General features: G+C 50.7%; 1 protein-coding gene and 1 pseudogene across 5 annotated transcripts in view; one reads left to right on the forward strand and one right to left on the reverse strand.

Annotated features, from left to right (window-relative positions):
* Farp1 (FERM, ARH/RhoGEF and pleckstrin domain protein 1) overlaps positions 1-24,361 on the reverse strand; it is a 214,903-nt gene that overhangs the window by 9,404 nt on the left and 181,138 nt on the right. For 4 of the 5 annotated variants that reach the window (XM_050150437.1, XM_050150436.1, XM_050150438.1 and 1 more), the window contains 5 exons: positions 17,184-17,371; positions 15,397-15,486; positions 14,043-14,176; positions 5,829-5,910; positions 2,626-2,863 (listed from right to left, as the gene is read on the reverse strand). In XM_050150437.1, coding sequence (XP_050006394.1) covers positions 2,626-2,863; positions 5,829-5,910; positions 14,043-14,176; positions 15,397-15,486; positions 17,184-17,371 — 732 coding nt within the window. The remainder of the gene's footprint in view (positions 1-2,625; positions 2,864-5,828; positions 5,911-14,042; positions 14,177-15,396; positions 15,487-17,183; positions 17,372-24,361) is intronic. The other variant, XM_050150440.1, reaches the window with a different exon arrangement.
* On the forward strand, positions 7-2,105 carry LOC126506687 (60S ribosomal protein L27a-like; annotated as a pseudogene).

The following is a 24,361-nucleotide window of genomic DNA, read 5'->3' on the forward strand; positions in this document are numbered from 1 at the left end:
AAGGAAGGGAGACAGGCTGCAGGTTAGCCCAGGCTGGACCTGCAGCCCCGTGCTCCAGGATGGCCTTGTCACGGGATGCTTTGTCTCAGCCGGTGTGACAAACTCCAGGCCTGCTCCATCCTCAGCCATGACCGCCCAGTTTGGTCCAACAGACATTTACTGGAAATCCAGTGGTCAGCAGGATGGGAAGAGGCTGTGGTTACAATGATGGTGTCATGGCCCCATGGTGGTCACGCACAGAGGGGCAGTCTCTATTGTCATGGGATTCTGCACCCCAGTCCCTCAGCAAGGCCACCTATGTCTTAAGTCAGGTAGCACTTTAGTTCACTTTTAACCCCAAGGGTAGCACAGTCTTCTCCCCTTGTGGGAGGGGCCCTTAGCCATCTCACGTTGGCACAGCTGACTGGTAATACCGGTGCCACGAGACAAGGAGGAAGAGAGCAAGAGCAGCTCAACACAGGGTCAGGCAGAGGTTAAGGCTCTTGGAGGAAGATTCAATTAGAAGGGTTAATGAAGGGGAGACATGGACCCAGGAGGCTGGAATCACACACTGAGGGTCACGGGCAACAGCAGTCGGCTCCTTTCAAAGCCTGGGGTGCAGGGCGGCACTGTGCCTGGAGCATCTATCTCCTCCTTCCACAGATTAACAACGCCTAGCTTTACTTTGTCAAGTGTAGAGCCAGGAGTGCAGTGCACACGTAATTCCAGCCTTAGGGAAGTAGAGACTGTACTTCTGTGGATGTGAGTTCTAAGCCAGCCTGGCTTTTATAGCAAGTTCCCTGACAGCTGCGGCTAATAGTGAGACCCTGTCTCAAAAAACCAAACCTCTGTGTCGGACTCCTCTGTAGATTCTAGATAAAGTCTCAGGTCCACATTCCTCTGCTCCTCGGCAAGGCCCTGCAGGGTTCGAGACGGCTGTGTGGTCTGTGTTCCCTGCCTCACCCCCCCCCCCCTTCCATACCAGAGCTCACGGAGCATCCACTCTCTGGAATGAGCACTGAGCTCTCGTCATAGCTATTTTTGGCTGAACGGTCCCACGGCCTTTGGGATAAAGCACCTCACGCAGGTGTTCTGTGTAGGTGATTGTTTTGAGACAGGCTCTCGTGTGGCTGTGGTAGTTTTGAATGTATTTGTCTCCTGTAATCTCACAGGGAGTGGCACTATTAGGAGGTGTGGTCTTGCTGGAGGAAGTGTGTCACATGCTCAAGATACGGCTGAGCATATCTGTATGCAGTCTGGCTGGCCTGTGCCACCATGCCTGACTCTGTAACACTTTAGGTAAGAGCCAGGGCCTTGGCATGATGGTGGATGCACACATTCATATAATGCATTCAGGAGCCGCCTGCACAGGGCCCATGCTGTGCACAGTCCTAGCCTGATACCTGAGGGGACTCAGTAGACCTGGTCCTTGACAAGACTTACGGTGAGCCCAGGGCATGCAAACTTCAATCATCTATACATAACATGGGACAAAACCAGCTTGGGTCAGAGAACCCTGGCTCAGTGAGACAAACGTGTGTGGGATTCTAGCTCTGACCTTGTCCTGAATGACACTTGCAAGTCCCCAAGCCTCAGTTTCCTTCAAAATGGGCAACCCCAGTGATCTCCTAGCACTATAAAAGGAGGCTTGGCCCTCTTTCCTTTCTGCCACCGCCATGTCATCCAGACTGAGGAAGACCCGGAAACTCCGGGGCCACGTGAGCCACGGCCATGGCCGCATCGGTAAGCACCGCAAGCATCCATCATCACAGGATCAACTTCGACAAATATCATCCAGGTTACTTCGGGAAAGTTGGGATGAGGCATTACCACTTAAAGAGGAACCAGAGCTTCTGCCCGACTGTCAACCTGGATAAACTGTGGACGCTGGTCCGTGAGCAGACCCGGGTCAACGCTGCCAAGAACAAGACCGGAGTTGCTCCCATCATTGATGTCGTGCGATCGGGCTACTACAAAGTTCTGGGGAAGGGAAAGCTCCCTAAGCAGCCTGTCATCGTGAAAGCCAAATTTTTCAGCAGAAGAGCTGAAGAGAAGATGAAGGGTGTTGGAGGTGCCTGTGTTCTGGTGGCTTGAAGCCACTCAGGGAGGCCAATTAAATGTTAACACTTTCCAAGTGAAAAAAAAAAAAAAAAGGAGGCTTGGTACAAGGCTGGGCACTGCGCCAGGCAGGGAGCTGAGCAAGCTCAGGTAGAAAACACGAGGGGCTGTGCTCCAATTGTTTGCTTCCCCACTGTGTGACCCTGCAGGGGTTTCTAAGTCTTTCTGGCCTCAGCTCTTATGGTCTATAAAATGAGCTACCCCGCGACTCAGGCTGTGGCCGATGCCCAGAAATAACAAGCAACCTGAGCCCATCAGCTATTTCCTCGGCAGGCCCAAGGTGGGAGTCCAAGTCTCATGTAGACAGGTGAAGGCCGGCCTCTGGGAATGGGCTGGAGATGAAGTTCTCCCAGGGGCCTTTGTCCCTGACCACCTGGCTGCGAAAGAGAGGATGCGTGCAAACAGGGAAGGAAAGACATCCCAACTACCTGCATCCCCTCCCCACAGGAAGATCAAGATGCAACGCTCCCATGACGGAAACCAGACCTGCTAAACAGCAGGTGGTCAGGCCTGCGCACGCGCCCTTACCTCGGCAGTCCCTGAAGTCGGCGTGGCTCGGAGGGTGGTGCTTGCAGAGCCGCTCCAGGACCTGCTTGTAGTGCATGAGCCGGTGCAGCGGGCGCAGGAGGAAGGTGTTGAGTGGCAGGTAACACACCTTCTGCAGCTCGAAGTCTCGGCAGAAGTGCTCCAGCCGCCGGGAGCCCTTGATGGACGTCTCCAGCGCCTCCAAGGCTTCGCTGTGCTTCCACAGGTGGGCTGCCAGGTGCTTGGGGAGGAAGGGGAGACCGTCCTGGTCAGCACGTTCACACCGGTGTGACTCACGGAGACGGGCAAACCTTTGTGCTCATTATTTTATTGCAGTTCATTTTTTTTTTCTTTTCCAGATGGGGATGCGACCACAGGTCAAGCTCTCCTGGTCATGTCATGAAGAAGACCAACTTGTGCCAGGACTGTGCAGAGCTGAATGCACACAGTGAGGGCACATGTGATGGATTCCATCTGGACACGCATCCCTGAGAGCTGGCCAAACGAACCAGCTGAGCATGCTTAAGCATGTGCAGATGCATTTAGTGCCTGAGCTGGGAGTAGGGCAGGAAAGACCCTGCAGGCAGGCATTGCGCTAACCCGGGATACTGCATTTCTGGAAATTGCTGCCCTCCACACTGTATAAAGTAATGCCAACAATAAAACAGAATGAGCAAACTAACAAATGTAAAGTGTAACTCAATTCGCTCCTCAGAGAAAGGCGGCAGTGCCCTCCCTAACCTGTTTTGCCTTCGCAGAGCCCCACGCTGCAAACCCGTGCGGCGCTGGCATGGTGCTGCAATGCCATAGCAGCTGAGGAGGGTGGCAGAGCAGAGAATGCCAGCCAGCCTGCAGAAAGTGGAAAGAGGCGCTCGGAAGAGAGGCGCAAGAAGGTGTATCTTTAGGTCTTCCACGCTGGTTAATGGGGGAAGGGCAGTGGGGTACTTGCAGTCAGGCATGAGAAGGACACATGGTGGCTGGTGACCAGTAAGTCAAGGAGACGTCCCTGGGGTAGGGGAAGGGCCAGATGCGTCTCCCCCGCCACTCCCAAGGCCCACGGTAGGGTCTTGCAGGCTGTGCTCCCAAATAAGGGGAATTTGATTTTATTGTTTTTTTCTGAAAAGTGAAAACTAGAATGGACTGAGAAAACCAAGTGGCAGGAGAAGAGGCATCTTAGGAATGGGCAATGACCGGAAGTACCATGGTAATCAAATCACACCATGGAAGAAATGAAAAGCCCACGGGATCAGCAAGAATGAGCTACTCGCGGACCATCCCAACCACAGGGCATCCTGGGAAGGACAGACTACGGAGGTGGTGGGATCAGTGTGGGGACAGAGAGGGGAGCAGGGGAGCAGAGGGCCTAGGCGGGGTCTCATGACCACAGCCCAGACTGGTCTTGAACTTGAGGACTTCCTGCCTCAGCCTCCTGAGCAGCTGGGATCACAGGCCTCTGCCACCAGGCCCAGCTCCATGGTGTGTTTTTTAAAGGCATTACTTAAAATGATTCTGTATGGTACTCTTATGGTGGATGCTTGTCCCCCACTCAGAATGTCCAGTACCAAGAGTGAGCTCCAGCACGGACAGGAGGCTTTGGACAATGCTTACACAGCAATCCTGGGTCCTCAGCCTTAGCTGAATTATACCCATGAGAAACGTTAAGATTTGTAGAAACCATGAGTGCTGGGTGTGTGGGTGGGCACCCTACACACTGATTAAAACTTAACATTTTAAAAAGGCTCTAAGACGCCTGTTACTACACCCCTGAGTTTGGTGCAGCGGCCTCACTGTGCAGAGACTTTGGCTGTGGCGCCTGCCAGGCTATTCTTGCTGTGCTGGACCTGCACCTAACTTCACCGTCTGCCACGGCTGCTCGCCCATGCTGCCCCACACTGCCACAGGGTGTGCCTTGGACGTGGTGAGGCAGGGAGGGATGCCTAGGATCCAGGAAGTTACACCTCGGTCTTAGTTAAGGAACTGGGGAGAGCCAGGCGGTGCTGGGTGCACCTTTAATCCCAGCACCCAGGAGGCAGAGGTAGGCAGTTCACAGAGTGAGTTCCAGGGCAGCCAGAGGAAACTCTATTTCAAAAAAAAAAAAAAAAAAAAAAAACCAACAACAAAAAAAAAAAAAAAAAAAAAAAAAAAAAGAAAGGAAGGAACTGGGGAGGGCTGGAGATGTGGCTGACAGGTAGAATGCTTGCCGGATATCTGTGCGGCCCTAGGCTCAGTCTCCCAACACACGAACTGATACCACACACACCTCCACAGATATGACATGCCCCCCACACCCCCACACCATATACACCCACACACCACATACACACACCCCATACATACCATCCCCACCTCCCCCACCCCCACCCCCGCACATCCACCATACACATCCCCACACAGACACCCACACACACTCCACAGCAAGGGACTGACAAGAAATGACTTGAGTAGCTCTTCATCGTAACCCAGCAACCTAACCAAATGGGAATGAAGGACCCCCAATTCTGTGAGGGCCCTGCTACATAGTAGGTTCTTGTTTACACTGGACATACATCATGGTAGCAGCATGAGTGGCTGCCTTCTTGGGGATCACCCCTTTTCTGGGATAGTTATTAGGTCCTGAGGTCCTAACATGCCCCAGCAGCTGAGACTTAACAAGCCCTCTTAGGAACGCAGACACAGATGTGTTCAGCAGGTGAGCAGTGAGGATCAAAGCCTTCTGTATCGCAGGCGCTGCTAAATGCGTCCAAATGAACAAGAATCTCAGACATTTGTGGGAGAGGCTTGTGGGCTAGAACTCCTTAGCTCCCTTAGGAGGAGGGAGTTTTCATTGTTTGCTCCTGTTTAAAGAGAGATTTGCCTTTGATGGGTTTAAAGACACAGAATTTACTGGAATGCTCAGATACTTCGGCAACTACGATTTTGTTATGCACAAAGGAACCCAAAACAACGGACTGAAAATGAAACGTACAGTTTTGTGTATGTCGTTTTTAAGGTCAGGAATGACCTGTGTATAAACTCCTGTTGCTTGTCTGCAAGGTGGAGCTTTTAAATCAGACAGCTGTTATGCTCTGTCCAGTAACATTCCTTAGAATGGCGGAGGACAGTCTGACCACACGCTCATCCTTGATGCTTCCTGCAGGTTGACAGGCCAGGCAGTGCACGCCCAAAGAAGGGGCTCCTACCCCTTCCCTCCTCCCCAACCGGCTCACCTTCATGCCCTGGATGTTCTTAAGCATGACATCCCCAATTCTTTGGTAATCTCCTCTGATGTGGGCATTTGAGCGGCCTTCCCTGGGGCAGCAAAGGGAGAAACAAAAGTGTTAGCAATGAAACACCCACTTCGTTATCTCCCTTCTGATCACCCATCCGGACCCCTCACCAGTGACTCCTGGGGCTGGAAAGAAGAATTCCTTTCGCATGCACTGGGGAGGCTGCGGTAGGAAGACCTGTCTCAGAAAACAAACCAACAGAACTGTTTCCCTTCTACACACGGGTTTGGGAGATTGGTCAGCATGAAGGTCACTTACACCAATTGGCTTTTGGGCCGATTCAGCCCTTGAGACTAGCAGATACTGGCAGAGAGCAAGGCACGACTCCTAAATCAGGGCTTCTGTCCCCAGAGCCCTCAGCCTGAACGAACAGTGACTGAGGACAGTCGGGACAGCCATTCCTGGAGGGGAGGGGCAGATGACACTGAGCAGCAGGACGGGTGGCCAGCTGCAGGGGAGGTGGTGAGGGGCCTCCCTCACATGGAGTACTAGGGCATCGCCTCGGCACCTCAGTGGGCATTCCTAACTCAGGGTTCAACCAGCAAAGAGAAAAGGTGCCAGGATTTACTGACCATCCCCACGTGTCCAGTGATAAGATGACCATGACCTAGGCGCTGGCTCCATTCAGTCCTCAAAGCAAACTTGGGAGGCAAGCACGGACCTTCTGCCTTTTATTCCCAGGGAGGCTGAGATCCACCCCTCCCCTGCCACGAGGCAATGAGCTTGCCCCTGGCCATGCTAGCTCAGTCTCTAGGGCGGCACCTGAACTGCCACGCCAATGCCTCTCCTGATCTAGTGGGAAGAATGGAGTAATAAATGAGGCTTGTACTGACACCCATTGCTAAGGCTACCCTGAGGCCAACTTACAGCAAAGAGATGAGCTAGCAAACGAAACGGTAAGAGCCAGGCACGGGATGTCAAGTTGAATATACCAGGTGCCCAGGGAGCAATAAATGAGCCCGTGGCTGAAGTGACAGAGACGGGAGCTCCTGATCCCCCAGCACCGGGAAGGGACTTCTGGGACCGCATGTGACACTTTCTCTAGCGGGTGCTTCTGTCTGTGGCTCACCAGAGAGCTGCAGGGAACCAAAGTCGGGGTGGGCAGGGCCTGTGCACAGGTCTCATAAGTCAAGTCCAGGAGGGTCGTGCCAGTGGACTGGTGACTGCCTCCACCCTGAGCCCCGGGTTTCTGCACTGTGCACTCATGGACACTGTTTTACCCGCACACACGTGGCCTGGATGATGCTGACAAGGACCAGGAATATCCGGGTCTCTGAGGCAGCAAGAGAGTGTACCTGCGGTGCCCCCAGGAGGCTGTACCCCCCCCCCCAGGAGGCTGTACCTGCTGTGCCCCCCAGAAGGCTGTACCTACTGTGCTCCCCCCAGGAGGCTGTACCCCCCCAGGAGGCTGTACCCCCCCAGGAGGCTGTATCCCCCCAGGAGGCTATACCTGCTGTGCCCCCCCCCAGAAGGCTGTACCCCCCCCCAGGAGGCTGTAGCCTTGGCCTACAGCTAAATCCTGTTTATAATTCCATCCCTCAGATGCAAGTTTGTCGTGCCCCTGGCGTTTCTGGTTGTTAAATGCCCACTGAGTATACGGGCCATTTTGTGGATTCAGGCTTGGTTGGTCATGTAATGGCTGCTCCACATAAACACTTGACATAGAGGAGAAATGAAATTCACAGGACATCTAGCCTAGAGGATGTCTTCCGTTGTTCAGAGCTTCCTATTGCTCCTTCATCTGGGTGCCCCCTCATCATGAGGTTCTGGTCAGAGCTGGGAAGTTCTTTCCTCTCCTGCTACCCTTCGTACAGGACCGAGAAGAAATTCCACTCAGAGGAAGACCCTTCTCTAAGCCAGATGTTCAAGTTTTTGACAAAATGGCATACGCTCAGACAGAAGCAAGCTCGGCTTACACATGGAGATGTCCTGGAATCTGCCTGCATAGATGACCCAGAATTAACAAATGGGTGTGCCATTCGGCGGCACACGTATGAAGTCTCCTCAGTTCAAAGAATGCAATTTATAACGAGCTTAAATAAAGACCCTTGTTCAAGACAAAATCAAATTCAAATATGTAAGAGGGCAAAGAAAAAGAGTGGAAGCCAGACTAATTATTTCATGCTCTCCATTTTGAGGTGTGATCTCAAACTTGTGGTGACCCTTCTGCCTCAGCTTTCCGAGACCGCCAAAGATTACAGGCATGAGCCCATGGCCTCCCATGTCTGCCAACTGCTTACTTTTAAAAAATCTACTACTCTTAAAACTTTCAGCAGAGGACTTTCCTTCCTATGTCTACTTGTTATCAGAGCTCTTCCCCCTCCCCCTGCACAATCTGGACTCTTGCTGTACAGAGAACACTACGTGGGAGGCAGTGATCGGTCCTCATGCAACACGCAGCCACTGATACTCCCCCCCCCCTTTTACTGGGTGTCAACTCTGGGTGATGTCATGGGAACAGGCTGCAGACAAAGCCCCCGGGCAGTGGGTTCAAACACAGGACAAACCTCTGGGACCGGGACAAGCCCCAAAGTCTTGCTGCCCCATGTGTGACTCATGTGTGACCACTCTCCTCCACTGGCTGCCTCTAAGTCTACAAATCTAAGGCATGTGTCTTACTAAGAACAGCCCAAAGGTCACTGCATTATCAAGATCATGAAAAAGTCATTATAACTTGTCCAGAACATCCTCCGGATGTCAACCCCACAAGAAAAGGATCCTTGTTCGGAAGGCAGGGCCACATAGCTGTTGGCTGGACAATTACCACACACTAACAGAGTTGAAAATTCTTTTGACAGTTTCACTAGGAAAACCAAGACTCACACAATGTAATTAATTTACTTCCAAGAGCAGCTACATGTGACCTCGGCAAAGGACCTTGCATGCAAACACATGGGGACAAATGTCACACATTTCTGAGGCCTTCTGGTCCTGAAGGTACACTTCTTTCACCGGTGTGAGCTGGTCAGTCATTTGGCAGCAGACTGACCAGGAAGGGGCTCGTGGACATCTCATCTGATCTTGCACTGTTTTCAGGGGGACCCTAACCAGGCTTCTACCCAGCTGCCCCTTCTTGGTAACTGTGTGGGGCACGCACAGCCTAGCATGATGGTGTTCATATGATCACCCACGGCTCTCAGTTCCCTTCTGCCTGTCCGCACACCGGCAGGATCTGCCCACTGAGCCCCTCGGCACCAAAGCAGAGTCCCCGTCTACCTTGGGGGTGAGGAAGCCTGCGTGCAACATTTTCCAAGTCATCTCCAACATGAAATCTCAAAGTTGGATGGAATGCCCACCCATCCAAAGGCTGAGTGGCTGTCTCTAAGCGGGTTTGAGCAGCCGAGTGAACAGTCCCTAGTGTTCAAAAGGAAAAAGCATTCCAGCCACTTTTCAGAGCTCAAAAAACCAGTTGCTATTTTTGGGGATGGTGTAAGTTGGTTTTTGCCAGCCTGAAGCAGGCCTTGGTCCTCCACTTCTGCTCAGGTGTGTTTGTACGGCAGTGACATTTGGAGAGGGACAGAGTGTTATCCAACTGTGTGGCTTACACATTCCAGAACATTTCCTGGTATTGGTTCTGCCTGGGAAAATCATGGTGACCACCACACATGCACCAACTCTGAGGAACTTTTGATGCAGGGAAAACTCTAGACTTCTTTCTTTTAACAGTAGTAATTGAAAATGGCAATGGGCTGGGTATGGTGGCACATGATTCAATCCCAACACACAGGAGGCAGAGGCAGGGGGATTGCTTTGAGTTTCAGGCCATGATGGCCTGATCTACAAAGCAAGTTCCAGGAAAAACCAAAACCAAACCAAAAAAAAAAAATCCCAAACCTAGAAAATAGTACAGAATAAAGTCTAGAGTTTGATACCAGCAACACGACACCATTGCTTTCCTTGTTTGTGACAGACATGGACACAAATAGAATGCTCGCTGAAGGAGAAAAGAGGGGAAGAGGTCTGTGCAGGAAGTCTACCACATCAGCAAATCTAAAAGCATTCCAGATTTAGTTAACGTTTTATAAAACTTAGTTTGGGCCCAGGAGACAGCTCAGTGGCAAGTTCAGAAGCTGCCAAAGTCTGAAGACCCACGTTCAATTCCTGGGACCCATGTTAAAAATGCTGGGTGTGGCTGCTTGCATGTGTTAGTCCCAGACAGAAGGGGGGGCAGCAGCATCACCCAGAAGCATGGGGGCCAGTTAGCCCAGAGTACACAGCACAACAGAAACAAGAGACCCCATCACAGTCAGACAGAGGCCAAGAACCAACTCCCAAATGTTATCCTCTGTACTCCATATATCCACCTCGGCAGGAACCCACCCACGCCTACATATCACGCATACACACACAAAATGACAAATTCAGAACTCCAGCTGTCCTCTGTGTGGGGCACAGGTCTTCTCATGTATGGAACAGTCCTAGGAGGACCAGACCCCGATGCACAGTTTAGACGTGAGCAAATACTGCTCTGCCGTGGATGGCAAACCGTCTACCTGATTCCGCTGTGAGTGTCAAGCAGCGCCGGGGGTTGAACTCAGGGCCTCTTCCTGTGTGTGCTAGCAAAGTGTTCCTGGTCCCCACGTTTGTTCCTTAACTATCTTAATTAACACGAGCCAACCTGTGTTTCCCATGTCACAATAAGTAAAAGTATAAACCCCTACCTAAATCTGTATGTGTGTGTGTGTGTGAATAACTGTGCATATCTGCCTCCATAAGAAACTTGACTGCCCATTCTTCTTATCGACCGTATTCAGTCTGTGGTTGCCTGTTTTATGCAGGCATTACTGTCTTCCATGTCCTCCAAAGCCAAGCTGGCAGGAGACGGTTTACAGAGCAGTTCAAGTAGGTTCCTGGCTTTGGGCCTTGGGTAGGAAGACATAGCAATGATGGGAATGCCTGTTCTAACACCTCAAGCCAGGAAGCTGACTGGACAGGCCCCGGGGCCCACAGGATGCATGTACCCAATGACCTAAGAAGCTCCCACAGACTCCGCTTCCCGGAGTCCTTTGGGGATCAATCCTTTAACAAGCAAATCCGAAGTGTCTAGTCATTCCTGCACTCACGCATTTTGTCATGCTTGTAGACAGAAGGAAGAAAAATAATTCGGTCCACTCTGAAATGCATACCAAAGATTCCCAGATTCAGCATCTGCCACAGGCACTGGGTAGGGGTGCCAACCGTTCCCCAAATACAAATCTCATTCCCAAAGTTCACACAGAAATCTCCACTTTTCAAATCCCTCCATGGCCTTCAAGTATGGCCAGTGATGGAGTTTGCTCCGTGGACAATTACTTTCCGGAAATGGACAGGCGCCCTCTGCTGGAGAGCCAGAGTGGTGGCGTGCACCGCTAAGGCCTTCTGCTGGGCTCAACTCGGTCCTCTGGTACAGAAAGGAAGACATTCACGCTTCTCACAGGACTAGCCTACAGGCACTAGAAAACTTGTCATGTATTCGAGGCTGAGGCCCCCATTCTTCCAGTCATTTCATGCTGGATGGGATACAACCTCACTACTTCCTTTTTGGGGGGACAGGGTCTGTGGTCCGGGAACTCACTCTGTAGACCAGGCTGGCCTCAAACTCAGTTCCATCCCTGATTCCCGAGTGCTGGGATTAAAGGCCTGCGTCACCACCGCCTGGCACTGCCTCATTTCGAATGTGAGCCTCAGGTTGAATGTTATGGCTTCAGACCGTCAGCAATCCTCCTGCCTCCGTCTGACGAGTGCTGGGATGACAGGGCGGAGCCCCTACCGTTCCCACTCCCCATCTGCCTTCACAGGAGGCAGCAATGATGTGAAGTCTGGGAAAGCCTCACGCTGAATGGCGATGCTGGCTCTGTCAGGCTCAGCCCCTGCTGAGTGGTGTTCTCAGCACGGCCAACGGTGTACTCTGTGTTCATTCTGGTTGTACTCTGCCTATCCCACCACCACCACCCTGGCCTCTTAGTAAAGCCTGCCCCTTCCCTCTCAAGGGAAGGCCATTTTATACCACCCAGATATAAAATGCTACAAAGCCAGGCACTTCTTAGGTCATGCTGGACCTGCCCGCTGGTCTCATGAAGCAGGGGTGAGGCTTTGCTTCTCTCTTAAAGGAACAGTTGAAGGCCCCAGTCTAGCACCATGAGAGGGACGAGCCACAGAGCAGGCTCCTTCAGGACCCACAGTCACCAAGTGCACCCTCCCCGCCCGCCACTTCCGGTCAGAAAGCAAGGAGGGCAGAGCACACAATGCCTGTCACTGCACATCACACATTGGCTCTACTGCAGCAGGAACGGCCCAGTGCCTGTCCTGCACATCACACGTTGGCTCTACTGCAGCAGGAGCGGCCCAATGCCTGTCCTGCACATCACACAGCGGCTCTACTGCAGCAGGAACAGCCCATTGCCCGTCGCTGTACATCACACAGCGGCTCTACTGCAGCAGGAGCAGCCCTTTGCTATCTTTCCTGCATGTTCAAATGCAAGCTTGGCAGACAATCAACTCTCCCCACCCCCGTGCATAAGCCTGCATATAACTTATCCTTAAAAAGCTTCATATTTTTTTTTCTGTGCAAGGCTCTATTTTAGGTAAAGTTTTATCAGATTTTTCTGTTCTGTAGTATGCAAGAAATTTCCAGTTTATATATATTCAGCTTCATCTCCCAGGTCAGGATTTTATTTGGTATTTAGTGGAGAGCCTCAGTATTATTTTTAACTGCCTTTTTATTGGTGATATTTAGGTCACCCTAATGTTTTAATTTTGTGATGATGTCTTTGCTCATGTCATGATATTAAAATATATCCTTATGGGGTTGCAGAGGTGTGTCAGCAGGACAGGGTACTTGCTGGACAGCCATGAGGACTGGAGTTCAGGTCCCAGCACCCATGTAATGTCGGGTTGTTTGCTGTAACTCCCAGCTCCCAGGCATCCCCTGCCATCTTCCGTCCTCCCTCTGCACACAGACATGCATGTAGACTTCACACACACATGCACGCACACACACACACATACACACACACACCTAAAAACATTCTACCCTGTGCTGTTAAGTTGGCTCAGTGGATAAAAGTGCTTTTCACATGTCTGGTGACCTGCGTTTGACCTCCAGAACCCACATAAAGGTGGGAGAAGCAGTTCTGCAGAGTTGTCTCTGAACTCCGCCTGCACACGGTAGCCTGTCTACACACAGAAACATGTACATCTACAATAACAAAACAAAAATATTTATATCCTTATGATAAGGGAAACTGTGTGTATGTGTGTGGCACAGACTTCATATTTTCAAAGTATTCTTTAATCTCTTAGATACAGCACAGCATTTTCTATGTTTATGTATGCATACAACATATACACAAAATATAAAGCACGCAGCAGTGACATGCCAGCTCACAAATCCTTCGCATCCCTGCCCATCCCACGGCTGCCTAAAAGCAAGCACCCCTGACTTCCAGATAACTACGGGATTAGCAGAAGAAAATGTAGTGATATTTCATCTGTATTTTAATAAATACAGCTTGCCTGAAGATCAGAGAGTAAAACAGCCTTCTAGGCAGTGGTGGCACACACCTTTAATCCCAGTAGCCACACTAGTTGCCATAGAAACTGGACGGTAGTGGTGCATGCCTTTAATCGCAGCACCAGAGAAGGATATAAGACAAGAGGAGACAGCTCTCAGACACAGTCTCATCCTGAGATTCCTGGAGGCAGGGTAGCCATTTTGGACTGAGGTCGAGGTAAGAGCCAGTGGCTGGCTGCTTTGCTTTTCTGGCCTTCAGGTTGAACCCCAATATCTGTTTCTGGATTTTTATTATTGTGCTATTAAAAACATGTGGTTTGAAGAGTCTGCAATCAAAGGAATTTATTGTTATAGTTTTTTGTTTTTTTGAGACAAGGTTTCTCTGTATAGCCCTGGCTGTCCTGGAACTCACTCTGAAGACCCGGGTGGCCTGAAACTCAGAGATCCTCCTGCCTCTGCCTTCTGAGCGCTGGGACTAAAGGCAGCGCCCACCACTCTTGGTGGTTGTTACTGTTTCCCATTGGAGATATTTTAAGGATGGCTTGCTTCAGGCCTGTTTGACTTCATCTCTGCTGTACACGTGGGACAAAGTGGAACACAGGGAGGACAGAGGGAGCAGGGTGCAGACGGGACACACAGACTTCAGACTGGTCAGTACTCACCACAGGGCAAGTCGCTGCTCGATTTCCTTGAGAAAATTGGTATGAAACTTGTGCAAAGGTTCAAAATTCGGGAAAATGAGACTTTTCAAGGCTTCGGGCATGGAGTCGTCTTTGCTGACCGTGCTCTGAAACCACTGGGGACAAGAGGGGGAACAACTCAGACGCATGCAGAGGGGTGAATGCTTGCAGGGAGCAGGAGGCCACGCACCTTCCCACGGGATCCCGAGCACCCCAGGACTGTCACAGGCAGGGGCAGGCCTTCCTGAACCCCCCCTCCACTCCAGGACTGTCACAGGCGGGGGCAGGCCTTCCCGATTCCCCTTCCACTCCAGGACTGTCACAGGCGGGGGCAGGCCTTCCTGAACCCCCCCCCCACACTCCAGGACTGTCACAGGCTGGGGCAGGCCTTCCGGATTCCCCCCAGCCCCCTCTGACGGGAAAAGAGTCTATCTCTTTCTGACTGCTCTCTCCAATGGTTCCCCAAGGCTTGTTCAAGCCGGGGCTGAATTCCTCAATGAGCAACTACTTGAACCAAGTCCCCTCTCAGGCCAGCTCACTAGGGAACCGTGAGTTCGGGGTCATAGGTTACTCTTTGTTCATCCCGTAAGGAGCTGCCCCGCCCACTCCTTCATAAAAATGTTGGGCATGGGGTGGCACAAACTACTGTCCACAGTCACACATGTCACCAACATGAGTGGGAACTGGGTCCCAGTATTTGCAAAGCACCAAACACAAACCTCATCCCAACCGTGTGGGTGTCCCTCTTTATGGGCTATAAAATCATGAGGTCCAAGTGCCCAGGAGCCTCCAGCTTGGCTCCTGAGACTGGACAGGCCAGACGACAGCAGTCAAGGCACAACGTACTATAAAGACAACCCGAAGTCAAGCAAACACGATCAGTTACAGGCGATGAGCAAAACCCAGAAGAGAGCAGACTGTCTACTTCTCAGTTTCCTCTGCTTCAGGAACATCTTTCCTGTGCGCTCACAAACTACCATCATAATATTTTTAAGAGATAATTCCAAATTAAATATACAATTGGTGGGCTGGACAGATGGCTCAGAGGGTAAGAGCACTGGTTGCTCTTCCATAGGTCCCGAGTTCAATTCCCAGCAACCACATGGTGGCTCACAACCATCTGTAATGAGATCTGGTTCCTTCCTTGCCAGCAGCACATTGCATGCTTGATAAATATTTAAAAATAAATAAATATACAATTGGCATTAATTGCCATGACCATGATCAGGATCTGCAATCCTTGCAGTCAGGCAGCCTAACTCTTCGGTGCCCCCACCTCTCCCAGCACGGGAGCTGAGAACTAGTTTAACTGCGGTAGAGGAGGAGCTGTACACACCGAAGCGATGACCTCGAGGTCCTTCAGGTACGTTCGCTCAGTGGTGGACACTTCCTTAGCAATGAAGTAGGCCTTGTCGGTCGGGAATCTCTGCAAAATCCAGAAGAGAACAAGACTGAGCAGTCACGTTTGGATGGCAGTCTCTGAGAATGCCCTGATTGAAGACGGTGGTTCACTGATAGGTAAATAACGGGCAGGTCCCTTGTTAGCTACGATCAAGTCTAAAGCTTACTTCCCTGTGTGTGAGATGTGGGATGTCCTTCTGTATGTGTTTTGCTTTTTATTAGTTAATGAATGAAGCTCCTTTGGCCCGTGGCAGGGCAGAATATAGCCAGGCTGGAAGAGATCTATAGAGAGAGTAGGTGGAGTCAAAGCAGATGCAGAATGATGCAGAGGCCATGTAGCTTCCCAAAAAGCAAGAGGTAACAAACCACGAGCCTCGTGGCAAAATATAAAATACTTGAAATGGGTAACTGTGATATGTAAGAGTTAGCTAGAAATACACCTAAGCTATTGGCCAAACAGTGTTGTAATTAACATAGTCTGTGTGATTATTTGGGTCTGTGCAGCCAGGAAATTAACAAAAGTCTCTGTTTACATGGGCGTGTGCTGGGGGAGCAGGCTTAAAGACGGCTTTCGCTATATAAACAGTAGCATCAGCTAGAGGACCCTAACTAACTAGGCAAGGGCTACACAATCTCCAAGGAAACTCAGCCACGAGAAATCAGCATCCCGAGACCTGGTGCCATGAGCTGCAGTTGAGGTGTTACAAGGAGGCATTTGCAGTGAGTGTCAGTGGCTGGATCAGGAGATGGGGATGGCAGCGAGTCTTGGCTCCCTGGCGCCTGGGACTCAGATGGGCAGAGCAACCCAAAGCGGGCCACTATTCATGTCTTGTTTTTTCCTTAAGCAGTAATAAGCAAAAGGAAACCTCGGCAAGTTTCGTGATATTTTGTATGTAATCTAATAAGTCTTGCCTGAAGATCAGAGAAGTAGAGTCGTCAGTCACTGGAGAGTTCTTACCTCTACCAATGCTCAGACCGAAGGGATGATCCTCTCTTTACTAATCCCCAGACTGCATCTGTCGAGCTCCTGTCTCCTCCTACTTTATATTCCCCTCTCTTCCCAGTCACATCCCTCCTCTCCACTTTCCTAGTGCTGGGATTAAAGGCGTGGGATGCCAAGTGCTGGGATCACCTTTGTGTAATCTCCATTTCTCTTTTAGACAAATTCAATCTCGTGTAGCCCAGGGTGGCCTTGAACTCACAGAGATCCATCTGCCCCTGTCCACCACTGCCCGACCTCTATGGCTAACTAGTGGCTTGGCTCTGCACTCTGATCTTCAGGCAAGCTTTATTTGTTAGAGCACAAACAAATACCACTGCAGGCAAGTCTGGGGGTATTCATGTCCACAGCAGTGCCATACACAACAGCAACACACGAGATGAATAAAAGCTGCACCCCGAGGGCTGGGTCAACACAGTGTGCTCCATCAGCACGATAGCTCCACCCACGCGGAAGGAGGCATTCTGATCCACGCCACAGCACAGGGATGGACCCCAAGGATGAGAAAGAAGCCGGTCAGAAACAGACAGCTGCGGTGAGCAGTCTGGGTGAGTTGTCAAGGAATGGGGAATTGTTAGTCGACAGGACAGAGGTTTTTTGGGGGGGCTATGAAAAGGCTATGAAAACGGAGTCCTGGTGGTCCTGGGGCAGCTGTATATTGAAAGCCGGCATGGTTTACATTGTGGTTATTGTCCTATCTCCCCTCCCCCACGGATCTGCACCTTTCGCCGGCCCTCTTCCTCATCATCGGTCCTCGGGCACGCTTGGTCATTCAGGAGCGGGCTGACCAAGGGGGAGGCCTGCTTGGTGTCGGGACTCAGGTTGGGAGACAAGGTCGCGTTGGCCGGGGCAACTCCTCCCTGTGAGTTGATGGACAGTTCTGAAAGGTGAGGACTGCCAGTCAGGGAGCCTGTTCGGGGGGAGAAGTTTTGAAAGAAAAAGAGTAATTCCTTCTGGGCTTAGAGGGTCCTTTCCAACCGTTACTTCTGTAAATCTCGGAACATGGCTACCACGTGACAAACGTAAGGCACTGCTAAGTTTCCCGCCCTCTGTTGTAGCTGCCTTGAGAGGAAGGGTACCCGGAGTCCGCCTCCCTCAATGCAGCCCCAGTTACGTAATTAAAGATAAGACAGAGACCTCTGCACAGGTCACAATTAAGGGCGCTTAACAGCATAGCACAATCCTATTTTTATCTCGTAACTACTACCACTTCTGCTTCTAGAAACTACTCCAGGGAGTCGTGGGATCTACGTCACGGGGAGACACAGAAAGAATGCTTAGCACTAAGCTAACAGGCATCTAAGCAGCTGGTACTCAGGACAGGGCCACATCTGGTGACAAGGCGTCACAGCTAACAGAGGTCAAGCAGCTAAATTCCCCACGCTACAGAGAACAGAAGCAAGCTCGGTGTACCTGCTTGTGACGTCACTCCATGTCTGCTACTGATTGGGACAGAAACACTATCATTACACGCAACGGTGGTCATTTAAAGACGCAAGCTGGAGAGGCCATTAGCACAGCTCCCCTTTGTGAATCAGAAGTGACAGGCCGTAAGTTAGTCCTCTAGAAAGGATATCGTGTTAAACAACAGGAAAACGCAGGTTACCTAGTACAGACAGTCGCAGAAGTTACACACGGGATGCTCAACCCTTTGGGGGCTACGTGAGGTGTTTCAGAGCACACTTCTAAGTTGTGTATCCAGACCTGATACATTGGTAATTCTGATGCAGAGTCGACACTGGGTGAATGGTTTTCGATAAGGAAATGAAGGCAGTGCCTGCCCCCACGTTCAGTTCTGATCCATCGCTCCTTGCTACCCACTACTTGGTTAAGGATCTCCACAGGAAAGAGTTTTCTGGGAATATCCTCATGCCCCTGACACCATTTTCTCCCTCTTTAGTTGTTCTTGTGGATTCTGGAAGTACAGGATACAGCAGCCTAGAGCGGCTACCGCAGGGCAACAGTGACCGTGGCAGCAGGCACAAATCATGAGGAAGTCACCGCATCGCCCCTGCTCCCAGGTTGCTCCGTGAATGACATCACCCACACAGAGGTGAGGAGCCACTGCACCCAGAAAACAACAAAAAGCAGTTGCCATGGCTACCGACAGCTGGTCAGTGATCCTTGGAAAACAGGATTACAGAAGGTGAAGGCTTGCAGAAGTCTGAATTTAAAAAAAAAATCCTCACATTTGAATAAACCTCACTGAAATGAAGTCCTGGTGTTAGATAAAGGCCCCATCACCCCCACACACCACCAGATCCCAGAAATCCCGGAGAAAAAGGCCAGAAATCACTTCACAAATGTCAATTTTATTGACACTAGTGCACAACTGCATACAACGGTTAGGAAAGAATGGAATTTGTTAAATAGAAACAGTGACACACTGGAATTGCAATTGTTTCAAGATACTACACTACCCTCTTAAAAAAATCACAGAAAAATGTTACCACTATAAATAGAAGTTAGAAAAGCAAAAATTCTGGCAGTTTGTGTCTGATTGAAACATCCCATGCATTTGTGAGCGGCTGAGAGTCACAGAATTGTCCACCAGTCACCTAGTTACATGTGGGGCTTACCGTCAGCTCGCACGAGATCGGGTGGGCCGGGCATAAGGGACAGCATGCTGGGCCTGGGGCTGCAGTGATGCGTACAGAGAGAGGTGGAGCCAAGGATAAAGAGTTGTTAGAAAGCTGGCTTCAGATGGGGCAGGCTGTGAGGAGACGGTTACCAGCAGGCTGTGGACAGCTTCCAGTGACAGAGAGCAAGCTGCCACGCGGAGAGATAAGGTGCACACATTCAGAGACAACCACATCCACCCTCCACAGGTGAAAGGGGCGTCCCCTGGCCAATCTCCCTCTTGAACGCTTGCAAGTTAGCTGACTGGGCAGATTGGAAGCCTATGGCCACAGACGGGTTCCTGGAGAGGTGACTTGACAACTTTTAAAGAAGAGAGTTGGTTAGATCTGGAAGAATTCCCATTGGATAGGATGATGGAAGGCCGGACATGGATGCTCTGGTCACCCAAGGTACAGATAAAGTTGGCACAGCTCAGGTCTGCCCACAGGGTTCTACACACGCAGCCTAACCACGTCTGATCATCTGATTTACAGGTGCAGTCTGGGGTAGTTATTTCCCCTTTCCCAAGAGGAAGAGTGCGGGGTGTGTAAGCCGCCAGACCAAGACGTGGAGGAACACGGACACTCTGACCTAGGAATCCACCAGCAAGGCTAGGAAGGAGAAGGCCCAAGTTTCTGCAGTTCAACTTCACAAATACCAGCTGGACCTATGGAGACGAGAGGTTTCGAAACTTTCCAAGTGTCTTAGGGCCCCAAGAAGAAGTCACTGCTCGCTACTCGGCAGCCAATGAGATATGCTGACAAGAGCAATTGGTGAGTCATTACAATTCCCTTATTGACCTCGGGACGGGACGGGATGCTGACAACCCCCTGTGCAAACCAGTGTCCCGAAGCAGGCGTGAAGGGTGTGTCTAAAGTAAGCCATAGTTCAAGGTTACACAGAGCTAGTGCTGTGGCTACACAGAATTGGTTTTTGGATGAAGTTGCCCACGTTTCCTGGGGAAGGATTAGCAAAGCTTGTTCATCCTGCCGTCTGTTTGGAAGGCACAGTCACAGGGGTGGGAGCAGGGAGAAGAAACACAGGAGCCATCTTCACCCTTCCTTGCTCAGTGCAATGACTGAGCTTGGGCTTATTTTTTTCTCCCAGATGACTTTTCTCTGATAACAAATGGACATCAGGTAAATTTCTTATCAGTGAGCTACAGGCAAATACATCCACAGGGCCCTCTGAGGAAGTGCCTGGACATTAAGGCAAAAGGTGGGAAGCAGTTTAAGTATATTAGGGAAAAGATCAATTGCTCACTAAACCTCTGGAAATTTTGGATGGCTTAAGAACGATTTTTTCCTTACTTCTGAAAGTTGCTCCGCATTATCTTAGGCACCAGGGCCAGTAACTCTCAAGCCCCTGTATCTGCCAACCATTTCATTTCTCCTCGCACTCATCTGGATGAAGAGGTCCGAGTTTGTGTCATCCCCAGTGGACAGCAACCCCAGCCAAAAGCGCTCTTGAGGTGTGCAGTTCCGGCAATTGCCTTTTCAAATCTCCTTAAATGGACCCTTCGCCACCCCACAAATAATTATGTGACTTCAAATTAGCCCTGCTATATTTATGGATTTCAATCTATCGCCCAGCTCACAGCCTGCCTTTATAGCTTTATCGTTTTCATTTAGAATACATTCATAATTCTTTTCCTGGCCTACAGGGAGGCTGAGCTCAGAGTCTTGGGACAGGCTCTTCATCAGAAGAGATGAAATAAATGGCCGTGGGCAGAAGACGGGTAGAGGCTTCTAGAAGTGAGCCAGCTTCCTGCCTGTCCCCTCTGAGGATTGGGCACAAGCTTCCCTTTGACCATCGACACCTTCAGCTGTGCCAAGGCCTTGTAAACAAACTTACCCGATTCTGGGAAGGGGGGGCAGGTAGTTTAAAAATGGCATTTCAAATACTTGTAGACCTGTCCTGTCTTGTACATGGTCAATAAGCTGATTAATGTCTAAGTTTTAACTTGATAGGGTTTTGTGTGTTTTTCCTGTAAAAGAGAAGTAGAAAATCTCACAATTTAAAAACTAGAACCTCACCATTTGCTAGGCACCGAAAATGAGAACGTGAATGACCATATAATTTCTACTTTCAATTTTCCCACTCTTCCCTCAGATAAACTTACTTCTTTTCCAAGTTTCTAGATCCTACGATTTTTCCTCTTGTTCATGAGTCTAAAATAGTTTACCTAGGTACCCAGAGTATGTCAGAGGCATGCGTAGGAAAGACAGCAAAAAATTCAGGGCTCTTTTAAAGCCCACAACCTCTTGCTAAAAGAGAAGATAACAGAACCTCACTGGAGGTGGCCGATTCAGAGAGCTCACTGTCACACCGAATCAGAGATGGCTTGAGGTGACATCGCGTCCCTGCCCAACTGATTCCATGGGAATAGTTAGCAGTATCCGCTGAAACAAGGTTCCCACGTGAAAGATCAGAGCAGTTGACCAAGGCTAGAGATGGTATCCTCTTCTTGATACCTTAGGTGGCTGGGGGTAAGTGACATGTGCCACTCAGACCCAGTGTCTTAAGGAAAACAGCTAAGCATCTTGTCACACTTCACTATCAAGCCATTCAGAAAAGCAACGGGGGGCGCAGTGATGCCCGACTTGCAGAAAAATCGAGAGAAATGTCACTAAGGGTCAAATGGCAGCGGATGTACATGGCTGTTCTTATACGGCAAAGACTTAAGAGAAATCCTGCTTTGTTTCAAGATGGCAGGGAACTGGTGAACTTGGTGGCGCTGTTGGGATGAACACGGAGCCTCGTACCAATAAAAAAAATTACCATCGTGTATGAAGGACAAAGATTCAGCCATCAGTGGGAAGGAACAATTATAGTTTTTTGTTTTTGTTTTTACAGCAAGATGCCTGTTAGAACAAGGTTATAAGGCCTCGAGTTTAGATTAACATGAGATATTAATACCATGCAAACAGTTTACATGAGTTTGGCCTTCCATGCTTGGTCACCAAACTCATGTTTCTCAGAGCCAACAGAGAGCTTCCTGGTGACAGAATCCATGCGTTGCCCAGGCAGTGCACTGGCCCGCAGCGCGGAGGGCAAGCAGAGCGCATCCGTGCGAGCATGCAGTGAGGGTGCCCGCTGACAGGACGAGGGGCTTACCTTACCCGCTGCAGAAGCCGCAGCCCACACTCTACTCCCTCCCGACAAAGTCGGCCCACACAAGGGTCTCACTCCCATTGAGAACACGAAAGTCTGTCCTCTGTCGGTCAGCTGTGTGAGCCCCCAGTGCAAGCCGCTGTCAGGGATGCGCTCTGCTCCAGTGACATCCGTCCCCCCTTTACAGCAATCCTGCTCTCTTCCAAGGGCTGGCCCCACCCCCACAGCTACCCCTGTAAGGAGAGGAGGCCGCCACAAGTCTGCCTGCCTTCTCCCAGCACCCTGATGAACATGTTTCTGTCTGCCATCGAGTGAGCAGGATTGCTGTGTTCTAGGAGAAATGGGTATTCCAGGTACAAACTGGTATTTAAGCAGGGTTTTGGGCTGTTTTAAAGAAAGGACATCAAACAGTGCTCCAACAATGCAAGGGGCAGAAGGTACGCCATGCTCCGAGGATCAGGACAGAACGTTGAAGAGAAAGGTTTCTCCCCCAGGTAGGTACATGCCGGCAAAACACTGTGTACAATGGACAATGGAAAGAAGGTTTTCTCAGGTTTATTAAACAAATGACAAAAATGAGAATGAAGTCCCCAGCCTTTCTACTTGAGGATTGATTCAGTGCATGGGAAAATTTTAATACAGCATATCATTAGCTCGAGGATTAAGTGCACATACAGAGAGAACAGGAGGAAACTGGGTTAAAAACACGGGCCAAGCTCTGAGAGTTGGTTAGTTAGGCCTGCAGCAGCTTCCCAAGGCAGGAAGAGGTGAGAGCAAGGGGTGTGGCCTTCCTGGAACCCCGAAGGCAGAGGGATCAGAGTGCCCGTGCTCATCTGTGAGTGACGACAGACGGGCCAGCACTGCACCACACACTCCTAAGTGACCTTTTAACCTGTGCTACTTGAGAGCAAGCTGACCCAACGCAGACTTGAAGCCTCAGAGCTCCCTGTACCCTGCGTGCCCCATGCCCACTCCAGTCTCTGTCCGCACCCTGCTCCAAGCTCTCTGCATTCTGCAGTTTCCCACTGCCCTTCAGTATCCTGAACCGGCTTCGCCTGGCCCCAGCAGGAGGCTCAAGTGTCTCCTGGCACCAGCTCCTGCAAGCATCACTAGCTTGGCTCCGTCAAGCTAACCTTTCCAACCCCATCCCAACAGCTGAGCTTCAATCCTCCTGCCGTCTGGAGCCACCGCAGAGCAACCAACCTGACCGAGAGCCCTTATGAAGAAATGTAAGTGCTGCCTTCCATGGGGAGTTACCATCCAATACCACAAGATGGATGCAGGGAAGCCCCCTTTCAGGCTATGCTGGGAGGCCACCATGGGCTCAGTGTAGTCATCCTGAACAAAGGAAAGCCTAGGCTCTTTGGAGAGTTCGCCTCCCTGGCTTCTGGTCAGGGGTTTAATTGTTTGCATGGAGAGAAACCGTTCCCGTGTGTGACAGGCTTCACCGACGGTCTTCTGGGAGTGCTATGCTGCTCATGCCTAAGGACCCACGCCCTTCCCTGCCACAGCTGGCCCACGTACAAACCCACACTTTCAACCCTTGCTGCCAGGAGACACACGGAAGTCTCCCTAGGTTCCTAAAGGAAGACCCACACAACTTTCTGTCCAATCGGTGGCAACCAGGCCATAAGGATCTTTGCTCTAGGCTCCGTGTCTGAACTATTATGAAACTTTAAAAATGCTTTTCACTGTTACCTCTTTAAGAGAAAATGAATACTAAGTGGCGTGCTAACTGTGGCCAGAATGTCAGGACTTCCTGCTAACAGCCAGCACCTGGAAGTCGGTCTCCAGCGAACTCATTTCCCTGTCTGACGGTTCGGCTGATCCCACGGACAGGGGCCGATTAAACTAACAAGAGCAGTGCCAGTCAGTGCTTCGACGCCACGGAAGCGATCATGCCTCTCCCTCTGTGTGTTCGTCTGGGTTTGGCCAACGTGAAGCCATGGTCTGTTCTCCAAAGATCAAAGGGACTGGCTCAATTATCAGGACGTTTATGAAAACTCCTGCATTTCATTTTCAGAATGTGCAGCAACATCAGACAGACTGGAGCCAGGCCATGGGGTGAAGGCCAGCCCTGAGGGATACAGAGGAACAATGAGAAAGGGAAGGGGGGGAGGGAGGGAGGGAGAGAGAGGGAGGGAGGGAGGGAGGGAGAGAGAGGGAG

The sequence above is a fragment of the Alexandromys fortis genome, unplaced genomic scaffold (genome assembly GCF_014885135.2).
Source record: "Alexandromys fortis isolate MF-2015 unplaced genomic scaffold, M_Fortis_MF-2015_v1.1 scaffold_66, whole genome shotgun sequence".
Taxonomy (NCBI): Eukaryota; Metazoa; Chordata; class Mammalia; order Rodentia; family Cricetidae; genus Alexandromys; species Alexandromys fortis.